The sequence below is a fragment of the Lissotriton vulgaris genome, chromosome 8, assembly GCF_964263255.1.
Source record: "Lissotriton vulgaris chromosome 8, aLisVul1.2, whole genome shotgun sequence".
In the NCBI taxonomy this organism is placed as follows: Eukaryota; Metazoa; Chordata; class Amphibia; order Caudata; family Salamandridae; genus Lissotriton; species Lissotriton vulgaris.
The window spans coordinates 531,674,592-531,700,301 of record NC_141696.1 but is presented as its reverse complement, the minus strand read 5'-3'; the positions used below and the strand labels follow the sequence as shown (position 1 = coordinate 531,700,301).

At 43.3% G+C, this 25,710-nt stretch overlaps 1 protein-coding gene across 1 annotated transcript in view; it reads right to left on the bottom strand.

The window, feature by feature from the left end:
• TUBGCP3 (tubulin gamma complex component 3) overlaps positions 1 to 25,710 on the bottom strand; it is a 418,028-nt gene that overhangs the window by 71,834 nt on the left and 320,484 nt on the right. The window contains exon 16 of the mRNA XM_086934339.1: positions 18,227 to 18,295. Within this exon, the coding sequence (XP_086790465.1) occupies positions 18,227 to 18,295 (69 nt within the window). The remainder of the gene's footprint in view (positions 1 to 18,226; positions 18,296 to 25,710) is intronic.

Sequence of the window (25,710 nt, the reverse complement as noted above, 5' to 3'; positions counted from 1 at the left end):
AACAGGCCTTGTTCTCATTTACCTGATGAACAAGTTGATCACTTTACTTACTAGTGTGCCTCACTTTAAAGAGCACGGAGCATGTTTTGGTCAGTGGCACTCCTTGTATACTTAGGGTTAATAAATATTTTTGTAAAATTAAGATTCTTGTTTTATATTTTGATCATCTCATGTATTAGGAACCATTGTCTTTATAAATACTTTATGACCCCAAGTCCCTAGTGATTCCACTTGATTCCATTAACTAATGTTGCATACAATACACAATTTCCTTACCACAACTGCAACACACAGACCGCCAACTGCCATAAACCCATGTTCTTGACCATTTATAGCCATTACAAAGAAAATATTTACCTAAAGTAGCCCTGACCTAATGGCTTTGGCAATGCCGGTTTTATTCACAACAGTTTGTAGGATTTGGTCAATTGTATTATACTGCGAGTCAAAATGTACCTGTCTCTTTATTTTTATTTTCCACCAAAGAAAGGGTTTGCAATTACTTTGTTGGGCATCTTTTTCTATGCCTGTACATAAAGTAGTTGTGAATCCCACATTGTATTTGGAGGGCTGGTCCATCAGGCGCCAAGGATTCATACTCTTTCTGGGTCTGCTCTTTAAATCGCGGTAGTCTGTTGACTCGCTTTGAGTGAAGGGGCAGATGGCCAGTCAGTGATCGACTATCAAACCAGTGGCACCAAAACACTTCGCTGTAGCCTCCAGGAGGCCAGAAAAACTGAGCGTGCTGTAGTCATTAGCCCCCTGCAATGCACACTCCCATGCCTTGTCCACTGTGCAGCGCATACTGTACAAAATGTGATGCCTTAAGTTTAAATCGGTTTTATTTTAGGTATCACCAATTCTCTTATACATTGTTTCCATGATATTTTACATTGAAATTGGTAGTGAAGGTCAAATCGGTCTCCCCTAAGGAGGAATGCCCCATTAATATAAAGAAAGCAATCTGCCTTCCCTGATAACTTTCTTGAGTTTCTCAATCTCTCCCGGTCTCAGGGAACTGTACCATCACCTTTTAAGGAAGCAGTAGTTATTCCACTTAAAAATAACAGGATTTAGATCCAAAAAAGTTGGGAAATTACAGGCCTATATCATTGCTTAAGTTTCCAGCAACATTACTGGAAACTCATGTGGCATCCTGCCTCAGTTCTTTTTTTAGAAGCATCCAAGTTTCTGAATACCCACCAGGCAGGGTTTCGCCCTGCTCATTCCACTGAATCTGTGATCATGTCAGTAATGGACGATCTTCAAGGACAGGCTGACATTGACCACACTCAGGCTCTGATCCTCCTAGACTTGTCTGCGGCATTCGACACTGAACCACAAAAATTTTTGTTTGAAAGTATTGCCGCAGCTTGTCTTGGGGGCTCGGCATTGGATTGGTTTGAGTCCTTTTTAGAGAGCCACAAAAAACAGTGTGGCGTCCCACAGGGCTCCTACCTTTTGCCGATCCTCTTTAATATTTACATACGTCCGCTAATCTCAAGTCTCCGGCAGATGGTGGTAAAGATCTTTAACTACGCTGACGACATGCAGCTGATCTTTACTATGGAGAACTCCATTGATAGCAAAGATTGTTAGGAGCTCTATCTTGTATAGAAAAACTTGGATGGATAAGAATCAACTAAAGCTCAAGTCTGGAAAAACCGAGATGATCATCCCGAGCAACGAAATCACTCATTGGCACCTTCCTACAAGCCACCTGAGTTAGAGGCAGCCCCTATCCCCAAACCAGTAATTAAGAGTCTGGGTCTCCACATTGACTCTGACTTCTCGATGAACGTCCAAGTTAGCGCAGTTACTTCGGCCTGTTTTGTCCAACTTCGTAAACTGAGCAAGATCAGATGCTTTTTTAGTAAAGAGGCCAGTATTCAAATTGTGATTGCCCTCATCCTTTCTAGGGATTATGGAAATGCCCTCTACCTTGGCATCCCATTATTATATCAGAGACATCGTCTCCAGATGATTCAGAATCAAGCTGCTAGAATCATCCATCTTAAGGACAGAAGATGTCACATTACCCAGCTACTTAAAGACCTCCACTGGCTTCCAATGGAGCAGCAGGTGATGTTTAAGATTGGCTGCATCCTTTTTAAAGCCACTTAAGAAACCGGTCCTAGTTTCATCAAATCGTGCATCAGTAAGCACTTGCCTCAACGTAATCTGAGATCGAGACACCTGAATCTTTTGACGGTGCCCAGATTTAGACGGAAACGCATTGGAGGGACCCAGTTTTCCTATCTGGGCCCGAAGTTCTGGAATTCGCTGCCTACGTCTATTAGGCTGGAGGCTGACTACATGAGATTTAAGAAATATGTAAAAACCTGGCTATTCTCTCAGGCCTATAACTGATCCTCTATCTGCTCTCCTTCTGCTCAAACTCATCAGTGCCAAGAGACCTGTAGGTGAACGTGCGCTTACATAAATTCCCATCTAACATAACATTTGTTCGGTGTCTTTATTCAATAAGTTCAAATTAAATATCTCTACTTAATAAGTCTGTAATTAAACCAGTATATTTGAATATTTACTATAATAAAACTTCAAATAATTTTCAGGCACGCAGATGCCCTTCTTCAGGTGGTAATCTTTCTCCTAATCAATTTGGCCGGGTGGGTGAGACAGGGCAGTGTAATGGCCCGTTCCGGTTTTCTCTGTACATTAATGGGTTGAAGAAGTAGCTCGTGAACCTTGGGACAACTGCCGGAGGGTAGGTGGGTGTAGCGTCCCAGCTTTAATCTATGCGGACAACACAGTCTTGGTCGCAGGACAGAAAATGGGCTTCAGTGCTTTGTGAACTGTCTGTAAATACATGACAAGTCTTGATTTAGTGGTGAACCAGCCAAAACCCCATTTAATGGTTTATGGGGCAAAAAGGAAAGAAAACCCTGCCTTCACATTGAACACAGTGCATGTGCTGTCCCTAAAATCACTTATATAGGGGTTCTCTTTGACAACCATCTTACATGGAGATCATTGAAGATTAGTAGAGTTGCCACCTTTTAAAAAATGGAGACCGTGTTTAACTTTGCCAGTAGACTGGGACGGAGCCCTGTCAAGGAACTTATAGCCATCTACAGGACAAGTGTTTTGCGGTTGCTTCATATGGGGTAAAGGCAGGGCAGGGATATATTAAAGATTTTATAAAACTGCAACCCCTGTTACTGTGGCTTTGAATATCGACTCTGCAAGGATAGCCCTGTTAAGGACTGTCTGCTCCCGACTGTTTGCAACTGGACCGCTGCATCGATAGTCCGTGGTTAAAGTATATACTTCAAACTTCCCTTCGAGCTGTCTGAAAGCAAGCTTCGCTGCCACACTGAAGACCACGTTTTTATCCCACTGTGGAGAAGATCGGCTACAAAAGGGAGGTTAATAACTAAGAGCCCAAGCATATCAGGAGATCCCGACTAACCCTAATATGGCCCCATACTTAATGTGGTCAGTGGGTGGCGAATTAAAGTCATCTGTTTTTGCTGGTGAGGTTTAGGCTTGGCACTGTTCTCTTATTGGTGGCTTTGTGATCCGGGGTCCCTATTTCAAGAGCTTACCTCTCTGCCCATGTAATGGTCTTTCGACCCAAAGCCCTCTGCATTTTATGTTCTTTTGCAAAAAATCCTTTTTTTTTTAAAGAAGGTTTCACTTTGTGTAGTTTTTAAAATAAGCAAAGAGTCACCTTACCAGAGCAGCTTTTATTTCATTATTGTCACTGCCAAACCCGTGGATTGCTCATTTAACGGCAACTTTTATTCAAAGGGCCATTAGACAGAGGAGTGCTATGATTGTGTAACAATATGACCTCTTGTCCTGCCTACTTCCATCAAGCGGCAAAGTGACGGTATTCATGTCATTTTTAGGATGTCTGGAATGTTTTAATTTGTTTGCTTTTATGTATTTGATTGTTCTTTTTTATGATCATGACTGTGATCGAATAAAGATGATTTATATCGGATATATCCTAATCAATGCTTGAATAATTATTTTAATCACTGAGATCAGTAATTTGAATACATATTCTTCTTCGGTGGGGTCAGTCATGCACTGCCAGAAATGTGACAAGCTCTAGCAAAGCTCTTGCAGATATGCAGTTCAACTGGCCTGTGCAGCCATCCTCCTGTATTCAGGCCTACCTGGGCAGCTCTGAGGCTACATCGGTCCTAGACGCCAGCTCTCTTACATGCACTTTTCGGTGTCCTGACATCCTGCAGTCATGGTGGACAGCGAGAGAAAGGAGGTGGATACCAGGGGAACGTAAGGAGACTGGAGCCTCCGTCACAAGAAGGTCAAGAGGAGATCATGGTTCGACTTATCTACACGAAGACTCCCCTACTGGTTGATACCTCTGAAAAACCAGTATGCCAAAGACATTTGCCAGCCTTTCAAATAGAACGCCTTTTTGAGGTATCTCGCCGCAGACGAATCTGCCTCAGCTCACCTGACACACACTGGACACCACTGCTCTTCGTGCACCTCAGGCACTCCTCCTTCACTGAAACAGTTGGATGCCAGGAAAAGTGCAGGAATGGTGGTGTCAGGAGCAACAACAGAGGTAGACTTACATTTAAGGTGAATCTTGGTGTAAACATACGAAGGTATTGCCTATAACTAATTCCAATGTGAGCAGAAGGCAGCCCTTACTTGAAACAAAAGGGAACAGTTTCACTAGGGAAGCTGTTGCTGTAAAACAGAGAGGGTTTTAAGATGTAAAAAAAAAAATTTCAAAACAGGAGCATGTGCATTTTCTCTTTGGAAAGTACATGGTGAATATAAATTATTACTCATGTTAATTCATATACACTTACAGACTTGCCAACTCACACACTGGCAGAAAAAACTAGGTGAAAACCACTGCAAATAGTGGATTTCCAGCCCGTTTTCCGAGGCTATCAACCACAGACGTCCATTAACCCCTCTGCTACTAGGTGTAGTGTGCTAAGTCTTTTCTTGATATTTGGGGTAGTTCGCATTTAGGACCCTGTAACTTTTTGTCCACATAAGATATATGCCAAATTTGGATCCTTTTCTTCTAACATCCTGAGGATTCTAAAGGTACACAGTGTTTGTGGATTCCTCGGGAGGGGGCAGAGGAATTAGCCAAAATACAGCATTTCTTTGTAAATTGAAAAAAAGTGCTACAGAAGGAAATGTCTGTTATTTTCCTACAAATGGTGTCAACGAAGGGTTTGCTGTGCTAAAATCACTATCTTCCCAGCTTTTCAGGAACAGGCAGACTTGTTTTAGATAACCACATTTTCCAAACAGTTTGGGCATTTTGCTGGGACATCGCCTATTTTTTGTGCTTTAAACCTCCTTCCAGATAGTGGTACAAATGGGTGTGAAACGAACAAAGGAGCCCAAAAAGCTATACATTTCTGAAAAGTAGACATTCTGAATTCAGCAAGGGGTCATTTATATAGATCCTTCAAGATTTTCCTATAGAAACTAACATTCTAAAAATATAATGAAATGGAGTTGGAAAAAATAGCCATTTGTGTCTATGTTTTCACCTGTAATTATTTCGAAGTATCGCATCTTTGATAGCAATATACTGTTACGTCCACTACACCCTTCTGGTTGAGGGGATATATAGGATTTGTAGGCTCACCAAGATCCCTAGGTGCCTAGAGCCAACAGAGCTGCACCTTGCAATGGTTTTTCATTGTGTATCAGGTATACAGCAATTAATGTGGTGAAATATAAACAGTGAAAAATAGGTATCAAGGAAACCTTTGTATTTCCGAAATGTGAACAAAATATGGAGTTTAGAAGCAGTGTTTATTTGCACATCTCCGAATTTGTGGGTACCCATACTAGCATGTGAATTAGAGGGCATTTTTCAAAATGACTTCTTTTTTACACATGGTCTTCCATTTGGAAAGCAGAAATGCATAGAAAAATGTGTTCTACTATTCTGCATTGACTTAAGTCTCCCGATAAAAATGTTACCTCACTTGTGAGGGTAGGCCTAGTGTCTGCGACAGGAAATGGTCCAAAACACAACAGGGACACATCGCATTTTTCCAGTGAAAACTGACCCTTTCCTGTAATGTGCCTAGCTGTGGATTTTGGACCCTAGCTCAGCTGGCACCTAGAGAAACCCAGCAAACCTTTACATTTTGAAAACTAGACACCCAGGGGAATCCAGGATAGCATGACTTGTGTGGCTCTCACCAGGTTCTGATACCCAGAATATCTTGCAAACCTCAAACATTGCCAAAAAATAAATCACATTTTCCTCACATTTCTGTGATGGAAAGTTCTGAAATCTGCGGGGAGCTACAAACTTCAACTCACCCAGCATTCCCCAAAGTCTCCCCATAAAAATTGACCTCACTTGTGTGGGTACGCCTAGAGTCCGCAACAGGAAACAGCCCAAAACGCAACATAGACTCATCACATTTTCCCACAGAAAAGCGACCCTTGATTTTGCAATGTGCCTAAATGTGGATTTGGGACCGAACCTCAGCCGGCACCAAGGAACTCCTAGCAAACCTGTACATTTTTTTAAACTAGACACTAAGGGGAATCCAGGATAGGGTGACTTGTGTGGATCTCACCATGTTCTGTTACACAGAATCCCTTGCAAACCTCAAACTTTGTCCAAAAACAAAACATTTCTGGAATCGGTGGGGAGTCACAAACCACCCACCCAACATTACCCCAAGTTGCCAGTTAAAAATGGTACCTCACTTGAACGGGTAGACCCAATGCCTGTGACAGGAAATTGCCCAAAAAGTACTGGGAAGACTTGAAAATTATTGATCACAAAACGACCTGGTTTTGCAAGGGGGGGCATCTGCATTTTTGGTCCAGGGCTCCGTGGCCATCAAGGGAAACCTACCAAATCGAAACATTTCTGAAAACTACACACCTGGGGAAATCCAGGGAGGTGCGGCTTGTGTGGATTCAGCCATATTTTTCTACCCCGAATCTCATGCAAATTTCACATTTGCAAAGGAGAAATAAAAAATGTTTTTTTTAAATAAATGTTTTTAAAAATAACTTACCTGTCACCCTCCAGGATCGTGCTCTTCTGCTCCTCTCCTCTACAGGCAGGCACAAGCTCCCAGACTGCCCTGTGGCCAATCCTTAGCTGCTCTCATGCTCCCCCACTCCTATTTGTCTCTTTCCTTTATAGTATACAATCAAAAGTGCTCCCATGTAACCCGTTGGTGGCAGCACGCCCCGTTCAACATCGGAACGGGAAGAACCCAATGATGAAGCATGCCGCCACACTGGTGGGTGAGGGTTAGCTAAAAGAAAACTGTCTGTTTTCTACCCAACACCTGAAGTGGAAAGATAGTCCCATATAAAGGACGAGATTTGTGGCCATACCAAGATCTGGCCTGGCAGGAGGGGAGAAGTGAGCTCCTAATATGATGCGGGAGGGAGTTGGTAGGGGCCGGAATATGCATCTGCCTGAAACCTGTGCATCTCTCCAGCAGTGGTTTTACTCAATAAATCAGGGTCTGATGTTTCTGGACCTGGTAATTTTAGATCCTGAAACACCAGACAATTCAAGTTGCCAGGAGTGATAGCCTCTGGGAATACTGCCACAGACAGCTTGTAAAGGGACACTGATTGTTCATCCAGGCAGGCCAATGCATTTACCAAAGAGTGATTGGAATAACATTAATTAATCAAGAGACTCTCCTTAGATAGGTTGAAAGCGGAGGTCACCCAAGGAAACAAAAGCATCACTAGCATACCAGCAAGAACTCTCAACTGTAGATGTGCCTAAAGCTGCAGTTTTGCATTGCCACAAACCAGCAAGAGTACCTAATGAAGATGGAGAAAAGAGTCGGGGAGAAGTCCCTGAAAAAGAAAAAGTATCGATATTGGTGCAGGCACTGGGGAGGCAATGGAAACAGGCTCCTGCTGGTGCCAAAAGTGGTTGATCGAGGACTTGGGAGCCAGAGAAGTACAAGAGTCATCTGCAGGAATCTCAGTGAACTATACACTCACAAACTGCATAAGCACTCTCCGAGCGCCCTAGACTGAAGGCATTAGTACTCTATGTAAACCAGGATGTGTGCAGGCAGACAACGGCAATACTAATTAAACCAATTTGAACGTATGCCATAACCTATGCCTTCATAACAATGTCAATACCCATAAATGCAATGTCAATGAATACCATACCTATGTCTGCACAACAGTGTCGATACCAGTAGATACAATGTCAATGTATGTCATAATACATGCATGCGTAACAATGTTGATACCAGTTGAAACTATATCAATGTACGCCATGATCTAGATATGCATAACAATGTCAAAATCAGTAAAGACAATATCAATGTATGCTGTAACAACTGTATGCATAATATTGAGGGTGTCTGTAAAAATATAAATGGCTGCCACATTATTCATAGGAGTTCTAGCGAACTTGAATCATTGCTTTAGGATACCCCCAAGGTGACCTCCCACCCCAACCCATGGTATTGAGTGACATGTCACAGGTGGTCTAGCTTAGTCCAGAGACAAGCAAGCACACTGGGAAAACCCTGATCGATCCCTCAGACTGGCAGTTGCACCACAAACAGGTCAGAGGACTTTGACCCTAATAAAACACATTTGGTCAGAGGTTCATGTTCCCCAAAAATACCACAAAGCTCATGTCAGGAGCAGATAGAAACACTTAGCCAATCAAGACGAAATGCACACCACACATAGCGATCACACGTTCCCCACACTAGACATCTGGACACACATACACACAATGGTCCACACTAGCTCTCCCCGAGGCTGAGAGCCATCTGCCCCCTTATCAGAAGACCAAAATTATTATTTATGACTGAGATTATTTTCCAAGAATGCAGAATTGTTTTATTGTACCTCACAAGATGCATAGTGTGTTGGCCAAAACTTTGTACAATGAGAGTTTTTCTTCAGACGCAACTCTGTTGACTCACTCACCGGCCGTTGCATTTAATAAAACCAACTTGTTCATGTTTTGCCACCTCTTGTCTTTTAATTTATTCAAGGTAAATTCATATTTGAGCAACACTAGGATCGATAGATGTCACATCACTATTTTAAGGGTTTTCTATGTATGATTCTATGTATGATTCAAAGCAGGGGCGTTTACTTTCCGCTTCTCCCCTCACACTAACCGCAGTTACACTCTACTTTCCAGCTTTTTGAAATGGACAATTGCTCATACCTCCAACACTAGTATCCTCCGATTCGGTTTAGTCAACCCTCCCTATCTTCATTAGTTAACCTTGATCACCACCACTATGGTACACATTTTGCCTGTTTTACATCAGAAGTCCTCATGGAATTTGGCATGAGTATGACTAGTGCCCTCCTTCATTGAGGGGAGGGAATTTCTAAGTGTACTATAGCCTGTGCTGCGTCTCCGAATACAAGCAGTGATGATGGGTGCTACTGGCAGACTACTATTCGTATATATGTATGTTTCTATTTTAAGATATACACATTGGGTTTCCATTCAAGATGGTCAGGGGGTGGTCAAGATACCTAATGTTTCTCTGTTTAGTAAATCACTGGCACAAAAATGCCAACTACACATCTAGTATTTTAACCAACTGTGGCACCCCCACTTCCAAGATGGTGTGAAAACAAAATGTCACTTTGCTTAGAGCTCTCAAAAGTCTTAAACTGGCTCTGCCTGAACTTATTTTATTTACACTGAGATCGTGCCCTGCCTTGGAGTTTGCCCTAAATAAGCAAAACACAAAAGCAGGTTCTTCACTACAAGTACTGTACACAATAAGAATAATACATTGAGCTCTAAAGCCTGAACAACTTGCAAGAAAGTAACTGCATGTCCAGGAACACATTGAAGGTGGTATTGGATTACACAATTCTTTGAAATGAATGATAATGCAGCTGAACCCTTTTCAGTTTGGGGCGGATTTAAAGCAGCAGCACGCGCGCAGATCATTGCGTATACCAGTGCCCAGGCGAATGAAGGAAAGCTAAAAATATCTAAGCTTCAGTCACCCGTAGAGAAGGAATATGCTCTACAGTTCCAACAACACTCGAGTCAATTAGAACAGGCTAAAGCTTTTTTACGGGATTTTTTCATTGTGGAAGAGATAAATAGCTTGAAAGCCTTCCAACAAAAGATCTACGAAGACAGCCAGTTGGTGAGAAAATTACTGGCTAACTCTACGAGAAAGAAGCAGGAGTCTGTGATAGTGAAAATCCGTGACCCTCAGAGTGGACTGGTGGAGGATGATAAGATCTCTAGGATCTTCCTGGACCATTTTGAAAAAATGTACTCTACGGAATATCAGGTAGAGGAAGTAACGATCCAGGAATACTCTGCAAATATAGAGATCCCCAGAATCTCTGAAAATCGGGGTAACCACATCGGGCTTGAAATAAGTACCTCTGAAATACAAGAATGTATAAAGGCAACATCAGGGGCAAAGGCTTCCGGCCAGGATGGATTCCCAATTGAATTTTACAAGGTTTTTTAGTAACTCCCATGAAAAAGTTATTTAATTATATTAGATTAGGTGGGCATGTCCCTGTGCAGTTTAAGGAATCCACAATTATATGTTTTGTTAAAAAAGACAAAAATTAAAAAACGTTAATTCATATAGGCCAATTAGCTTATTAAATTCGGATTATAAAATCCTCATGAAAATATGGGCGGAAAGATTTGTGTTTGCAGCCCAGGAAGTTATCCATCAAGATCAGACTGTGTTTATTGCAGGACGTTATATGGCAGCAAACACCGAGTTCCTAATCCAGGCATTGGACTATTTTAATATAAATTCGACTCCAGTCTGTATTTTAATGATTGACGCAGAGAAGGCATTTGACTTGGTCAATTGTGCAGCATTGTTTTATTCTCTGGGTCAATTTGGATTCCCGGCCTCAATTATTAAGATGCTGCATAATATCTATGAGGGAGCATCGGCTCAAGTAATAATTAATGCCAAACAGGTTGGGAAGATTAAGGTAAATCGGGAACAAGGCAGGGCTGCCCGTTGTCCCCGTTGCTCTTTACTTTCTTTATTGAGCCTCTAGTGGTAAAGATCAGGAACAATGTGGCTATTCAGCCCCCTATCATCGGTATGTCTAAACTAAAGTTGTTTGCCGATGACATTATCCTTTATTTAACACCTAAAAAAGAAAATAGAGAATTTAATGAGAGAGTTTAAGGACATTGAAAAGATAGGGGGCTATAAAATAAATGCCAAAAAAACTGAGGTCTTTGCTTTAAATACCGATCTGCATTTTCTCCATATTTATTTGCAGGTCCAAGCTGCAAGAAGTGACCCAATTAGATACCTGGGTATTTTCGTAACTTCCAAATATGATTAGCTTTTTTCCATGAATTACACTAGAATGGAGAATAAAATTCGGAACCTTTTAGATCAATGGCTTTTGCTTCCATTATCAGTTATAGGTAGGGTATCATTGACTAAAATGTCAGTGCTGCCCCTGCTTATATTTCTGTTCAGCAATGTTCCCATTAAAGTTAATTTAGTTTTTTTTAAAGAGCTGGAAACAATGCTGAGAGGTTTTATTTGGGGCAATAAAGCTTCGAGAGTTAAGATGCCAGTGATACAACTTACAGTTGATCAAGGAGGTTTAACTCTACCCCATTTAAGGACCTACTATGAAGCTGCATTTTTTGATATATTGGCAGGATTATTGAGGGTTAATCAGACAAGAGATAATTTTTTTCTTATAAAAGATGTTACAAGAGGAAGGTTCTCAAATTCCATTTTTTTTTTAAAACTGCAAAGCTCCCAAAGAGGTCAAGATACAAGACGCTAGAGAGTATGCCTCAAGACTGTCGCTCCTTTTTAAAAAATATGGCACCGATGACTCCCATTATTTAAGTTTAATTGAATGTACTCAAATAGGCCTCCTAGTAAGTTTGAATCATATAAAAAATTGGGAACTTTACGGGCTTCGTGAGTTGAGACATTTGATAGTTCAAAACAGGGTAATTATTTGGCAGGAGGTGGTTGCTAGAACGAATAATCCCAGGCGTCCGACTTTTTTTGATTATATGCAGATCGTTTACTTCATCAGAAACGAGATAAGTGGCCTGCTTAATTCTCCTAATGCCATGTTAACAGCCCTGTTCGGAGGAAAAAAATAAAGGTATAGGATATTGGTACAAGATGCTTCATTGCTCTGGACAAACCATGCTAGTAGACAGACATCTTGAGAAAATAAGCCTCTCGACTCAATGTACTTTTTCTTCGAAGGATTGGGATACTCTGTCAGTTGGGAAATAAATCTTTACGTGCAGCCAATTATAAGAGGATGTCCTTTTTATCTCGCTGGCTAGCGTATTATACACCGGAGGCTCTAGAGAAGATGTACCCTGAAGTTGATAATAAGTGTTTCAGATGTATGGCAAGTGGACAAGGAGGATGGCACCATATTTTCTTCGCTTGCCCGCAGCTAGAATCTTTTTGGAAGGAGATATTTGCAGATATAGAACAGGACATGGGGAAATCTTTTCTGCCAGTTGCAGAAGTGGCCCTATTCTGTATATGCAAAGATAGGAGTGGGTTCAATAAAGCTGAAGAAGTACTTATATTTATATCTTGCACTGTTGCTCGTTCTTTAATACTTCAAAACTGGAAATCTCGGGAGATCCCATCACACTTAAAATGGTTTAATACAATGAGGAGAACCTGCCTTTTTGAAAAGGCTTATGCTGGCAGAGTGGGAACTATTGGGAGATTTGAAATGAATTGGAAATGTTTTGGGAATCTAGAACAATTGAAAGGAGTATTATTCGAGAAGAAAATTGAGAGTATACGATATAAGTTTTTTTTCTACCATTAACAGCCTTTTCATCCATGAATGTCACAGTTTTTTTTTTAAGGACATTTATGGACATTTGCACTTTATCAGCACTTTTTGCAGTTTTGCACTAGATTGCACTAAGCACTTTCAAGATTGCAATTTATTGTACTTTTTGCACTTTGCAGTAGCACTTTATTGCTGTTTTGCACTTTGGCAGATGCACTTTATAAATTGTAAGTTTTGCACATAATGTCCTGAAAGTTTTAATGATGTTTTTGGCTTTTCTTCTATCTCGATTAATCTTGCTCCCTTTTATCTTTTTATCTCTTGTCTGATATTTTAAGGTTTATTGAAATGTATTGATATTGAAATTTAAAGTGAAATATGTTTTGTACCTTTGGCTACCTATTGCTCTGTTCAATAAAAAAATAAAAAATAAAAGGTGGTATTTCTTTTGTGGAAAAGAAGAAACCACAGTGTACTGATCCTGAATGTAGGACTATGTACAAAGCAGCCATCATCATTTGGTGCCTTGGGTGATGCTTTTCACTTTCCTCCACCAGTTCCATTACCTTTCACCTTCACTGAAAAAATATTTTGCCTTCTATAACCTCAACTCATCTCCAACTGTGACAACATCTAAGTAACTTCAATGTCATAACTTCCAAAGCACTAAACACACTCCAACTTTCTATAAGTGAAGCAACCTTTCTAGATCACTCCTCCTCACTAAGCTTCACTTCTCATGGAAAACCACAATCTTCATCAAGTCCTCCTTTCTCCCACCTTTAACCCGCTCATTAGACTTCACCAGGTACTGCCTTTTTATAGTGCTACATATAAACTTCTACAGAAGAATAGCCCATATCAACAATAACCATTAGATCCTTCAGTAATGTCCCCAATGATTTCACAGAACAGGCCCAGAGCATAAAACAACCTCACCCAAGCTGCAGATATGGTGAATGTCCTCAACTGCAATTCCACTCACCCAGTCCTTCATGACATTCACACATCTGCTTGAACCAAGGAGAAACAAAAACTCAAATCTTCTTGGTCTACATACGATCTCATACCAGCAAAAACATAAGAACGCTTAGAAAGACCTACTGGCCCAATTAACTGTAAACGAAAAATACATGCAATACACACAAACTAAACAAATGCAAGGCCAAATATGGATTCTACATCAAGACCTCTAATAAAAAAACGATAAATTAATGTTCAAAGCAGTCAATAACGGTGTGCACCCATTCCAACTGTCTAATCCTGCACAGTATTCAAAAACCCACTAAAATCACTTCACTATGAACAAAACAAATGTCTGTCACAACACTGATCTCTCCAAATCATCACCTGAAACATATTCTAATGCCAACACCCCATTTGGCTCAGTTTCAGCTTCTTAATTAAAGACAAAGTCTACTTCCTACAATCCCCTAAAGCAACTCCATAGGATCAGCAACTGCGTCCCTGACATCAACTCCCCATCTTTGACTATTCTCTTCCCCTACATGGATATTAATTACACATCCTTACAACAAATCAACTTCCATCCCTGACGGTAAAATGATCAAATCCTCCCCCTGCTCCAAATAACCACCATAGATGACTTTGCCAACTAATGGGGTATCGTACGTAAACAGTGACAATAATAAAATAAAAAAAATGACAAGTAGAACAAAGCAACAATGTAAAGAAAAGTGAGTTACATATATTTAGTAAACAGTGCCCAGGGATCCTGCGTAGGACAATTCCACTGAAACAGAATGCATTTTAGCCTCATTTTGAAGGACCCATTTGAGAGATTGGTTCCAATTGATGAAGCAAAGATTTTTACCATCAGTGCGCCCCCTGGGAATGCTTAAGTATTCCTATTTTTTGAAGGAAAGGGATTCAGGACGCAGCTTATCTGAGCTCAGAATGTACCTCAGATGGTGAGTGTGTGGACCTGTCACTGTAGAGTTCCAGAATTAAACATTGTATGTATTATCCAGGCAAGGTTAAAGAGGCACCTAGTTTCAATGGGAAGTGGTTTCATAATGGTTAGAACTTCTGGTTCCCGAAAGGAACCTTGGTGCTGCAAGAAGGGTAGCATTCAGAGGGTTCGGGTGTTGCTTTGCAGTAGTCAGTCCTAGAAAGTAGTGCGAGAGAGTGCCACAGATTTGAAATCAACCTCAGGAATGATAGATGTAATCACTTGAGGAGTCTTATTTCATATAGTAAGCATCTGGCAAGGGAATTTATGAAAGCATGGAGGTTCAGATTTATTTCCAACACATATGCCATACACGGTCGGCCACAACACCTTGGTCGACCGTGTCCAGGGATTTGGCATCTGCCACACTGCCAAAAACCTAATTGCGTCCTTCCTAGCCAAAAGAACGCAGGCTGTCATTCTGGGACCCTTTCAATCAGCCCAACTCTTTGCTCCTTGCGGAGTTCCTCAAGGCTCATCCCTGAGTCCGACACTTTTTAACATTTATGTGTCGGACCTTGCTAAGACCATCAAAGCACACGGAATGAGCCTAACTTCTTACGCCGACGACACCCAACTAGTGTTGGCGATTAAAGGGGATGGAGAGCAAGTAGCTGAAAAATTTAAGAAAGGGCTCCTAGATATAGGAGACTGGATGGCTACTAACTGCCTAAAGCTAAACTCGGAAAAAACCGAGGTACTCATCTTTGGTCCACTCTTACCAGCCTGGCCTACCAGTTGGTGGCTAGAGACCTTCGGTACTCCTCCCATTCCCACCTCGAAGGTTAGGAACCTCGGTGTCATCTTTGATGATGGGCTAAATTTCATGAACCACGCCAACAAAACAGTATCGACAGCACATTTGAAATTAAAAATGATCCGGAAAATACGCCCTTTTCTCCCTGACTCTGCCATCAAGACACTGGTCTCTGCCCTTGTCCTTTCATCCTTGGACTATTGCAATGGGCTATTCCTCAATGCTCAAACTAGAGTAATTGCAAAACTTCAAACAATACAAAATGCGGCAGCTCGCCTTCTTTCCGGCAAAACAAAGTTTGAATCCATCTCCAAAAACATAAAAGATCTTCACTGGCTCACTGTGCAAAAAAGAATTCATTTCAAATCCCTCTGCATTGTATTTAAAACAATCAACAATCAAGGACCACATTTTCTAAAAGACCAATTACAACATTACAAACCTACAAGAGCTCTACGATCAGCCACCCTCAGCCAACTGGTCGTCCCTCGCACCAAAACAGTTACCTGGGGTGACCGACGCTTTCCGGTGGCGGCCCCCAGACTCTGGAACACCCTGCCTCTTAACATCAGACAAAGTGTCACACTTCTTCAGTTCCGTAAACTTTTGAAAACCTGGATGTTCTCTCATTAATCTTGTTTTTCTTTTCTCCCTCCACATCTGTTTAATTAACTGGCTCACCCCCTCACATTTCCTGAGTCTATAATGGTTTTCAGCGCCAAGACGCCTACGGGTATATGCAGCGCTTTATAAATATTAAAAATAAATAAATAAAATAAATAAATAAATTTAGCAGAAGGAGATTTAGTACAATCACTGATGGAGATGGCTTGAAAAGAAACAGCCAGAGAGTGATGGGCCAGGTCTGCAAAGGGAATAGGGCAAAGACGGAGGAGATCAGAAGAAACTGTTTTGTTTGTTTCAGTTTTAGGTGTTGGACTGATATCCAAGACTATATATTAATAAGCATCTGGACCAAGGCAGGATTGATCACGGGAAAGAGTTGCATATACAGGAGGGCATGTCCAGCACACACATGGTAGTAGATGTTGGAGAATTTCAGAGTGCTTCGGAAGGGTTATACAATTTAGATGGAATGATTACACCAAGAGCTTAAATACAGCATGAAAATCTCCCTTCCAGCCTGGAGCCCGTGCTCCAGAGGAGAAGCAATCATCCTATTGCATTCTGATAAGAGACATTAAGTAAACCATAACCCTTGTGGATGGCTTCTAATCATCGGAACGTCTCATCACTCGATACAGCAAGCATGACCACATATCCACCCTGAAGGCTCTCCAGTTCTCCCACCCATCAAGTAGAAATCTTGCACAAATCACTCGTCAGTGCCTCTACCAGGGAACAACACTTTTAAGATAAAAACCTTATTCACCCATTAATACAAACCTGATGAAACAGTTTATCCACAAGGCAAGTGTAAAGAATTTCCAGGACAGGCCTTCTCATTCTGAAACCAGACTCTCCGAACGATTTCCACTTTTAGCTGAGACTAGCCGCCACTTTCAGGAGAGTAAACAAACTGACTTGTATCTCGCTTGCCCCTTTTCAACTATACTGTCCTTCCTCTCCAAAATGCCCTGTCTTGCAATCTGTACAAATGTTTTTATATCTACCTCGAAAAGTGTTAATTCCTCCAAGCTTAAGCAAATATTCTTGCATGTTTCTGTAGCCCGTGCACCTCAAAAAGAAGAAGTCCCAACTCCGGAAAAGACCACAGCTGGCCCATGGTGCCTCTTGCCACAAATATTTGCTTTATAAATCATTTTTTGTCAAAAATTATGGCCTTTCTTTCTTTCTTGTATACCGACTAGTGTTAATTCGAGGGATTGAGGTGGCAGCCCTATGTGAGTCAGACTCACTGCGGCAAGACAGTATATTGCCCAACAAAGAAATTCCACATGCTGCTGGCTCTTTCTAGAGCAAGGGAAGGAATGCACAGTAAGAACTTGATTAACTTTCCTATGTAATCTATGTAAAGGCTGGAGCGAAAGGCAACATATTAGGAGGCAAACATTACTCCATTGACTTTAAACCCTTACAGGGAGTCTTTACTATGGTGTAGACTACTGCAATGTCAGGTCTCTTAAATCAAAAGCAATTTAATAATCTGCTGTACAATATCAGTGAAGTCAACAAAACAAGTAATGATATTCGAGGCATTAACTAACAGTATGTTGATGGGTGTGTGCTATTTTAACAATACAGAGAAAAAGATTTTCCTTCTACCACTTGTTTAAAAAATAAAAATTACATGGAAATGTCTTACCAGTTTGTAAAAGGTTCCTAAACAAAAGCATAGCAACTTTCTAATATCAGTTCTATTGAATTCAAACTGCATTAATTATTTACATGGTAAAATCGCACACTTTTTTTAAACACACGTTATAGCTCCCTTCAAATTATTCAAAATTAGCTCTGTGGTCTATGAATAATGGAACACAGTGTATTAAGTACTTTCCTGAGCTTATAAAAGAACACATTGATATTGAAAGTTGTAAATAACAGAACACATTAGCACTCATGAATATTTTATTGAAATTAAATGTTTGGCTGAAGCACTCACACAATAGGAGCATCAAAGGCACCAAAAACATAATAAAAAAAAAAAAAACAGTGAAGAAAACAGGGCCACCAAATTACTCGGAAGTTTTCAAAAGACAAATTTGGGGTAATTTCACAAAATTGCATGGTCTTACCGTTGCAATGGGTCCATCAACATGATAGTCCAGACTGAAAACATCCCAGCCTGTGTCCCCAGGCGATACCTAGACGGAAAAAGTATCAGCGGTGAAGTGGTTACATCATGGGTGAGCAGAAACGCCATCATACAGGGAAAAGCCCAAACACCTAGATATACATACAAACACCACATACACTCACTTCTCTTTACAATCTGTCTCTAAACATCTTCAACAATTTTGGTGTGTGCGGTGATGCTTTTAACTGGATTGTCTCTTTCCGTGATACCCACTCGCAAGCGGTCTCTTCATCACTGTTCTCATCCATGTTAACATCCCTCCAGTACAGAGTCCTGAAAAGGTCCACGTTAAGCCACACACTATAGAATGTATACATGCCCCCTTTGGCAATGGTCATTCAATCTTTTGCCTTGACATTAGTCTCATATGCTGGCGAAATCCAGCTTATTGTCACCATAGCCCAGAACACCATTCTTAAATAAAATGCAAATTCGGCCCTATTTCCCTATCTAAATAGAAGGGGAACTGTCTGCAACCCAAGGTGGAGAAGATTGAAATTTTCTGTAAGACCCAATCTCTTTGATCTTATCTCCTGAACTTCGAATCCCCTCCAATGCCGGTCTACTCACAAAGATGATGTGCAAGCTTTCATCACTTGTGACATTGATTATGGCAATTCAACCCTAAGTTCCTCTGTGGAATTGCACTTATCTTCGGCCAAACCAATAGTCACGCTCCATTCCATCGGGACCAGACATAACATTAACACACACACCACCTGGTGGTGGGAACAGACAGATGGGTGGAAGGGTTGATTGAGAAATAGATATGTAATCAATGTTGACATGGTGCAGGCTTCATGTCCACTTATTCCTCAATCAGGAAAGGAAATCCTATTTGGAGTGGAAATAATAGCGGTGAGTCACAACAAACGTCCGCCATAGTCAAAGGACACTTTGCTTTCAAGATGCAACCAGTACTTGCCATTTTAAGAACCATTAAGTAAAGCAGAAGTGCACTCTGTGCACCAACTTCACATACATTGATATATTCGTACATATGTAGCTCTGAGATTCACTACCTCATTGTCAGTGAAATTGCTCTCCCTCCCTCGCAGCTCCACCACTAAGTGAGGGCTTCCCCTGAGCCCCTGCACTCTTTAGCTTACTCAGAACGCAGAAAGCCCACATCACAGAAGACGCTTGCTTCGGTCACCTCGACCTATAATCTAATTAGATAAATAATACCAACCACAAGATTGATCCGCCTTGAGAAAGCCCTGGCCTGCTGGCCCCTGGGAGAACACGCTTGTTGGCTGTTCCTTTGTCTCTTCACATATCTTTGAATAAAGATGATAACACCACACACAAGTACCTTACTTTGCTGTGTATATGACATCCACAACTAGATTTGGGTAATCATTCACTCTCTAAATCTACATAAAAAGCCAATCATACAAATCAATGCTTTGGAAGAGGTGGTATCTGGGTGAAACCACCGCTTTGGCTTGTGCTACAGCCCTAAATTGGGTCCTGACAAATTGTGTGATCCCTGGTAACATCCACCAACCATAACTATTACCTGTACTCTTGAGTGTTGGTGTTCGAGGCCCTCCTCCACCCGCAGGATTTACCTGCGCCTCATCCCTGGTGGTCCAGTGGACCTCTGTCTCCTTTTTCTCGCTCTGCTTTTTCTCTTCTTTTTCCACTCGTTTTTCACTCGTATCCATCTCCCCCTTCACTCTCATTCTGAGTCTTTCCTCCGTTTTTCACTCGTTTTTTTCACCCTCATCTCAATCTCCCCCTTTCATTCTCCTCTGCGTCTTTCCTCCACTCTGCGTGCACTTTTGCTGTCATATTAGCACTTCAACCCCCTCTTTTTGACCCTTTTCTTTGCCTTTTTCCACCCGTTTTTTCCCACGCCGCTGCTGCCCCTGCGGCCCCTCCCCCCCCAGCATGATCAGCCCAATCCAGCAACCCTTCCGGCTCCCGCCTCCCAGCTGTCCAGCCCTCCCCAACCCCTACTTAATGGCCAAAGGCAAGCCCGTCTGCGCCCGTCCGCGACCTGCACCAGGAACCCAGGATCTCTGCACTGCCAACACTATGACACAACGGCACTCCACACACTCAACCCAAGCCGCAACAACAACTGCAAGCTAGCATCACCGTACGACACCCATAGACCCTTCAGCTGTCACCGCTGCAGCACCGCCAAGACCACAGACCCAGCGCAATCCACCCGCAAGAACACAACTGAACTGAAGGCCCTGCAATGCATCCTCCTCAACGTGCCAGTCTTTGGCTCGACGCCCTTTAGCGATCGCACCAGGTCGATAACCCCTTTATGCTTCGTCGGTGCCGATAGTTCAGAGGACTTCGAGCCGACCAAAGCAATACGCACTTTCGGTTTAGATTTCGCCTCTAGTGCTTTGGGTTGCGTAGACACCAAAGCTTTCTCTTTCGGTTTCGATTTGGCAACCGGCGGCTCTTTAGAAGTGTCCGAAGCCGGGCCCGAAGGCGGGGCTGTAGAACCCAGTGGAAGATCTTGGGTAAGGTCATGTGGCGATCCCTCGACCTGAGCCTTATGAAGTGTCTTGGCCCTAGTATCAGTTTGTGGGCCTAGCTCCTCGCTTGAGCTACTTTCCATGGCCCCAAAGGCCCCATCGTCGTCTCCTACCTCGTCGACGTCTTCAGTATCGACCATCTCAATATCAGCGTCGTAGCTGAAGTCTATCTCCGATGCGGGATCAGACAGGTGTTCTTGAACCTCCCGCTCTGCTCCCTAATCGTCCTCGGCATCGAAGATGTTCACCGGGTCAGTTGCCGTCTGCTGGGCTTCCTTGCGCGCTGCGCGTCGAAGTCGAATCGTCTTCTTGGAGCGGAAACGAGAACAAGCCATACAGCTGGCTTCATCGTGATCCGGCGACAGGCACTTGTTGCACACCGGGTGGACGTTGATGTGAGGATATTTCGAGTTGCACACGGGACATCTTTTGAATGGGCTCCCTTCCATGATGGTTCGTCGATAAGGCCTCTGGCGTCGAAAGGGCCTTCAGTGCCGAAAAGCCACACGGCTCCTCTGGATGTCCGGCTCGGGAACTGAGCTGGAACAGAACTGGGCACCAATCACAAGACAATACTGACGATAAACTAACGGCCTTTTGGCCAAAAAGAAAGTTTTTTTATCGATTCCGACCTTGAGTGAACCAATATGCATCCGAACCCAATGGCTGAAATAAACAATCTGGGGATGGAGTTGATGCCCATGCGCACTGTAGTCCAGGGAAGGAGCCACCTATCTCGTGATACTTCGAAGACTCTTCCAGGACAACAATGTGCGATCATCCGGACCAAACATTAGGCGGTGATCTATGCACAGATATGAATTCAGCAGCTCACATGCCTCGAACTGGGAGTACCTTGAATTGATAGTGCTGACCGTCCAATACAAATCTGAGATACTTTATGTGAGCTGTTTGAATGTGAATGTGGAAATAGGCTTCCTTTAGATCTATAGTGACAAGTAGTTTTGTAAAAGGAGAGGAAGGACCTGCTGGAGTGTGACCATATGGAAGTGGTCTGATTGTATGTACAGGTTTAGTGGTCTGAGGTCTAGAATATGCTTTAGAGAGACGTCCTTTTTTGAGATAAGAAAGTACAGGGAGTAAACTCCCTTGTTTTGTTGATGTAGTGGAACTAGTTCTATTGCGCTTTTTTGTAGGAGGGCTATTACCTCCTGCCTTAGCAGAAGTTCTTGTGACATTGGGCGTTGTTTGGGTGGTATGTTTGGGGGGGTGGATGTTTGTTCGAGACAGTAACCTCATTGAATTATTTGTCGCACCAACCACCCACTTGTCTGCTGTGATGTTGGTCCAGGTAGGAAGGAATTCTTGTAGTCTTCCCCCAACTGGAGTGGAATGTGGTGGGAGAAGTGGAGGGAAGTCATTGGGCAGGGGTGGAGGCAGAGCGGGAGTTGTTAGTTTTGCCTCTGCCTTTGTGGTTGTTACCCCTGTAACCCCCTCTTTGGTAGACCCTACTGTAGGTGGATTGGGTAGGGGGTTTGTAAGAAGTAGAGGGACTATCTGAGGAGTAGCCTCTGCTGGTGCTTCTGTAGGATGAGCGACAAAAGGAGCATCTGGGAGCTTGCGACTGCAAGGCTCCCATAGATTTAGCTGTGTCCGTATCCTTTTTCATTTTCTCAAGGGATACGTCCACATTAGGCCCAAATAAGTGTCGCTCATCAAAGGGTTGATTGAGGATGGCACTTTGTACTTCAGGTTTGAAACCTGAAATGCGTAGCCAGGCATGCCTACGCAAAAGGACACTGGTATTAATCGCCCTTGAAGCAGTATCTGCTGCATCTAGGGCACAACGAATAGAGGTATTGGTGATGGTTTTACCCTCTTGTATGAGCTCATTGGCCCTATTTTTGTATTTAGCTGGAAGGTGCTGCATTATGGATTCTAACTCATCATAATGAGCCCTGTCGTATCTTGCTAGTAGTGCTTGAGTATTGGCAATACGCCATATGTTTGCTGCCTTCGACGCTGTTCTTTTGCCTGAGGCGTCAAGAAGCTTAGACTATTTATCTGGTGGGGAGCCTCGCCTGATGTTTGTAAATTTGCTCTTTTGCATGAGTTGGAGACTACAAGGGAGTCTAGTGGTGCAGGCCCTTTAATGTAGGCTGGATCTGAGGGGGCAGCCTTATACTTCTTCTCAAGTCGGGGGTTGATGATTCGAGCCCTAACTGGATCTTTGAAGACCTCGGACGCATGCTTAATGACCCCTTTAAGCATGGGTAAAACTGAGGTGGACCTTTGTGTGGTTTCAAAGGTATCAATAAGGAAATCTTCCTCTACTGGGTCAGTATGTAGGTCATCCCCATGGTATTGGGCAGCCCTATGGACAAGTTGGTTAAATGCAAAAACAATTATTGATGGACAGAATGCAGAACAATGTCATACATTCACCCCAGTACAGAGATCTGGGCCCAAATCCATCGTTTTTTTGCACTCCACACCATCCCAGTTCAGACATGGCCATATGCAAATCAGCCTTGACCCTGTGCCTCATGGAACAGTCCAGCCCGAACAAGGATGCTTATTTCCGGCCCAGGGAAGACATGGCTTGGCAGTTCGGGCTGGACTGTTCCCATGAGGCACAGGGTCAGACTGATTTGCATATGGCCATGTCTGAACTGGGGTGGCCGAGTGAGCTAAAGAATGGTGATAGATTAAACCCAGATCAGTTGACTGGGGGTGAGTGTTTGATTTGCTCAAACGCTCCATCCATCATCCCCTTTTGTATCGCTTTGTTCGCCCTAAGTTGGCAGGGTATGCTCAGACGTGAGTCCCTTGCTCACTTGGCCACTGGATTCAAGATAGCCTGGCTGATGAGGATTATGAATCCGAAACCGGTCCCAGGATGCTTGTTTCCGGTCCAGGTAAGACATGGCTTGGCAGTTCGGGCTGCACTGTTCCCATGAGGCACAGGGTCAGACTGATTTGCATATGGCCATGTCTGAACTGGGGTGGCTGAGTGAGCTAAAGAATGGTGATGGATTAAACCCAGATCAGTTGACTGGGGGTGAGTGTTTGATTTGCTCAAACGCTCCGTCCATCATCCCCTTTTGTATCGCAAGTTGGTTAAATCCCATAGTGTCCTCTGGTGGGGAAGGCCTGGAGGGGTCTTGTGGGATGTTAGGGACGTCTGGGGTGCTATAATCATCCCAAGGGTCAGGTGAGCCAGGAGGACTAGGATTATCTAGTGGCTCATTATCTGCACCACCCCCTGTGTCATCAGAGGTGTCATCCCAGTTATCATCCTCTTCTAATAGAGTAGAAGATGGTGTAGGGGAGTGATGTGGTAGGGGAGGTGGTGGTGGAGGAGTAGGGGGAAGAGGAGGAGAAGGTATCCTTAGAGGAGAGGTTGCAATGTTAGAACTAAGAGTCAATCGACCAGTTTTGGGATCTTTTACAAGAGTCTTTTGTGTAGGATCTGGATGAAATAGTTCCTCTGTGGGAGTAGATCCTTCAGCCTGAGGGCTTTCATTCCGTAGGCTTTTTCGGCACCGAACTGGTAGCATCTTTGGGCTTTGAAACATGTTCTTTTGCAGTGTCTTTGGTCGGTGAACGTGTGCTTTTTTCGGTTCAGAGGTGTTTTTCGGCTCTGAGGCATGGGAGTCGGGTACTTTCGGTGACAATTTTTTGCTTGGATCAGTGTGGTTTCGGTGCCGAGGAGTCGTTGCCAGTCTTCGGCGCAGAGTGCTTATATGTGGAAGCATCTGGCGTTGAGGAAGAAGATGGCTTCTTTTTCGGTGCCGGTAGCTATGCGCCGGCACCGGGGCAGGCTGACTCGAGCCTGAGCCGCCTAAAGGCTTTTTAGGCTTTTTTGCAGAGTTCAAAGGCATGGGAAACAGTTTCTCGGTGTGCACCTAGGCCTGAAGGCGAGGGTGTGACGAAGCCTTTTAGAGGTTGTCGAGGAAGGGTCGGGGTCGATGTGTGTACTCACGGCCCACTGTGCCTAAGGGATGTCCTCGACGTCAGAGTCATCGGGCTCGGAGTGGCTGCCAACGCCATGTTCTTGCTCCTGTTCCGGCACGTCGACGCCCTCTTGGAAGATGTCAGCTGGGATCGAAGCGGACGAGCGAGCCATTGTTTTTCGAGCTCGTTGGTCTCGAATAGTCTTCTTCGAGCAGAAGGAGGCACAAGCGGAACAGTCTCTGGCCTTGTGCTCCAGTGAGAGGCAAAGGTTGCACACCTCATGGAGATCGGTGTGGGGAAACTTCGACCCACATTGAGGACATTTCTAAAATGGCATCCTTTCCATGAGCTGGAAGACGAGGACTAGGTAGGCCCGAAGGCCTTAGTCGACGACCGGAATCAAAGACTTCGAAGTTGAAGAGTAGCGTTGATTGGAAACGCGTTCGAAACAATACCGTCGAAAATGGGGAGGATTGCATGCCGAAGGAGAATCGGTTCCAACCCGGAGCGCGGGACTCACATCCGAGCCCGATGGAGTCACCTATCTCGTGACTTCCAAAGACTTTTCAGGACAAAAACAACTGCAAACATCCGGGCCCAACACTAGGTGGCGAGCTATGCTCAGTGTTTAATCTGCAGCTCATATGCCTCGAACATCTAATTTTCAAGGAGGATCTACCAGACATCCTGCAGCTCAATTACTTTGAAATGAAGTGAGCGCTACCAAAACACATTGTCAGACGTTATAAAATTCCAAGACGACCATGTGCGAATCCTTTGTGGTAAGAGTTTTGCAATGTTGAAATTACTAGCAAGATTGTTTCCTTGGATACCGCTGGACTGCCGGAGATCAGTCCCGCAGGCCCTGTTGATAAGTCAGCTTGAATATGGGAATGCATTATTCGTAGGCATGACCGAGCTCCTGTTCACAAGGCTACAGGTACTCCAAAACACTGGTGCCAAACTTGTCTGCAACCAAAGCAGGCTGAGCTCAGCCTCA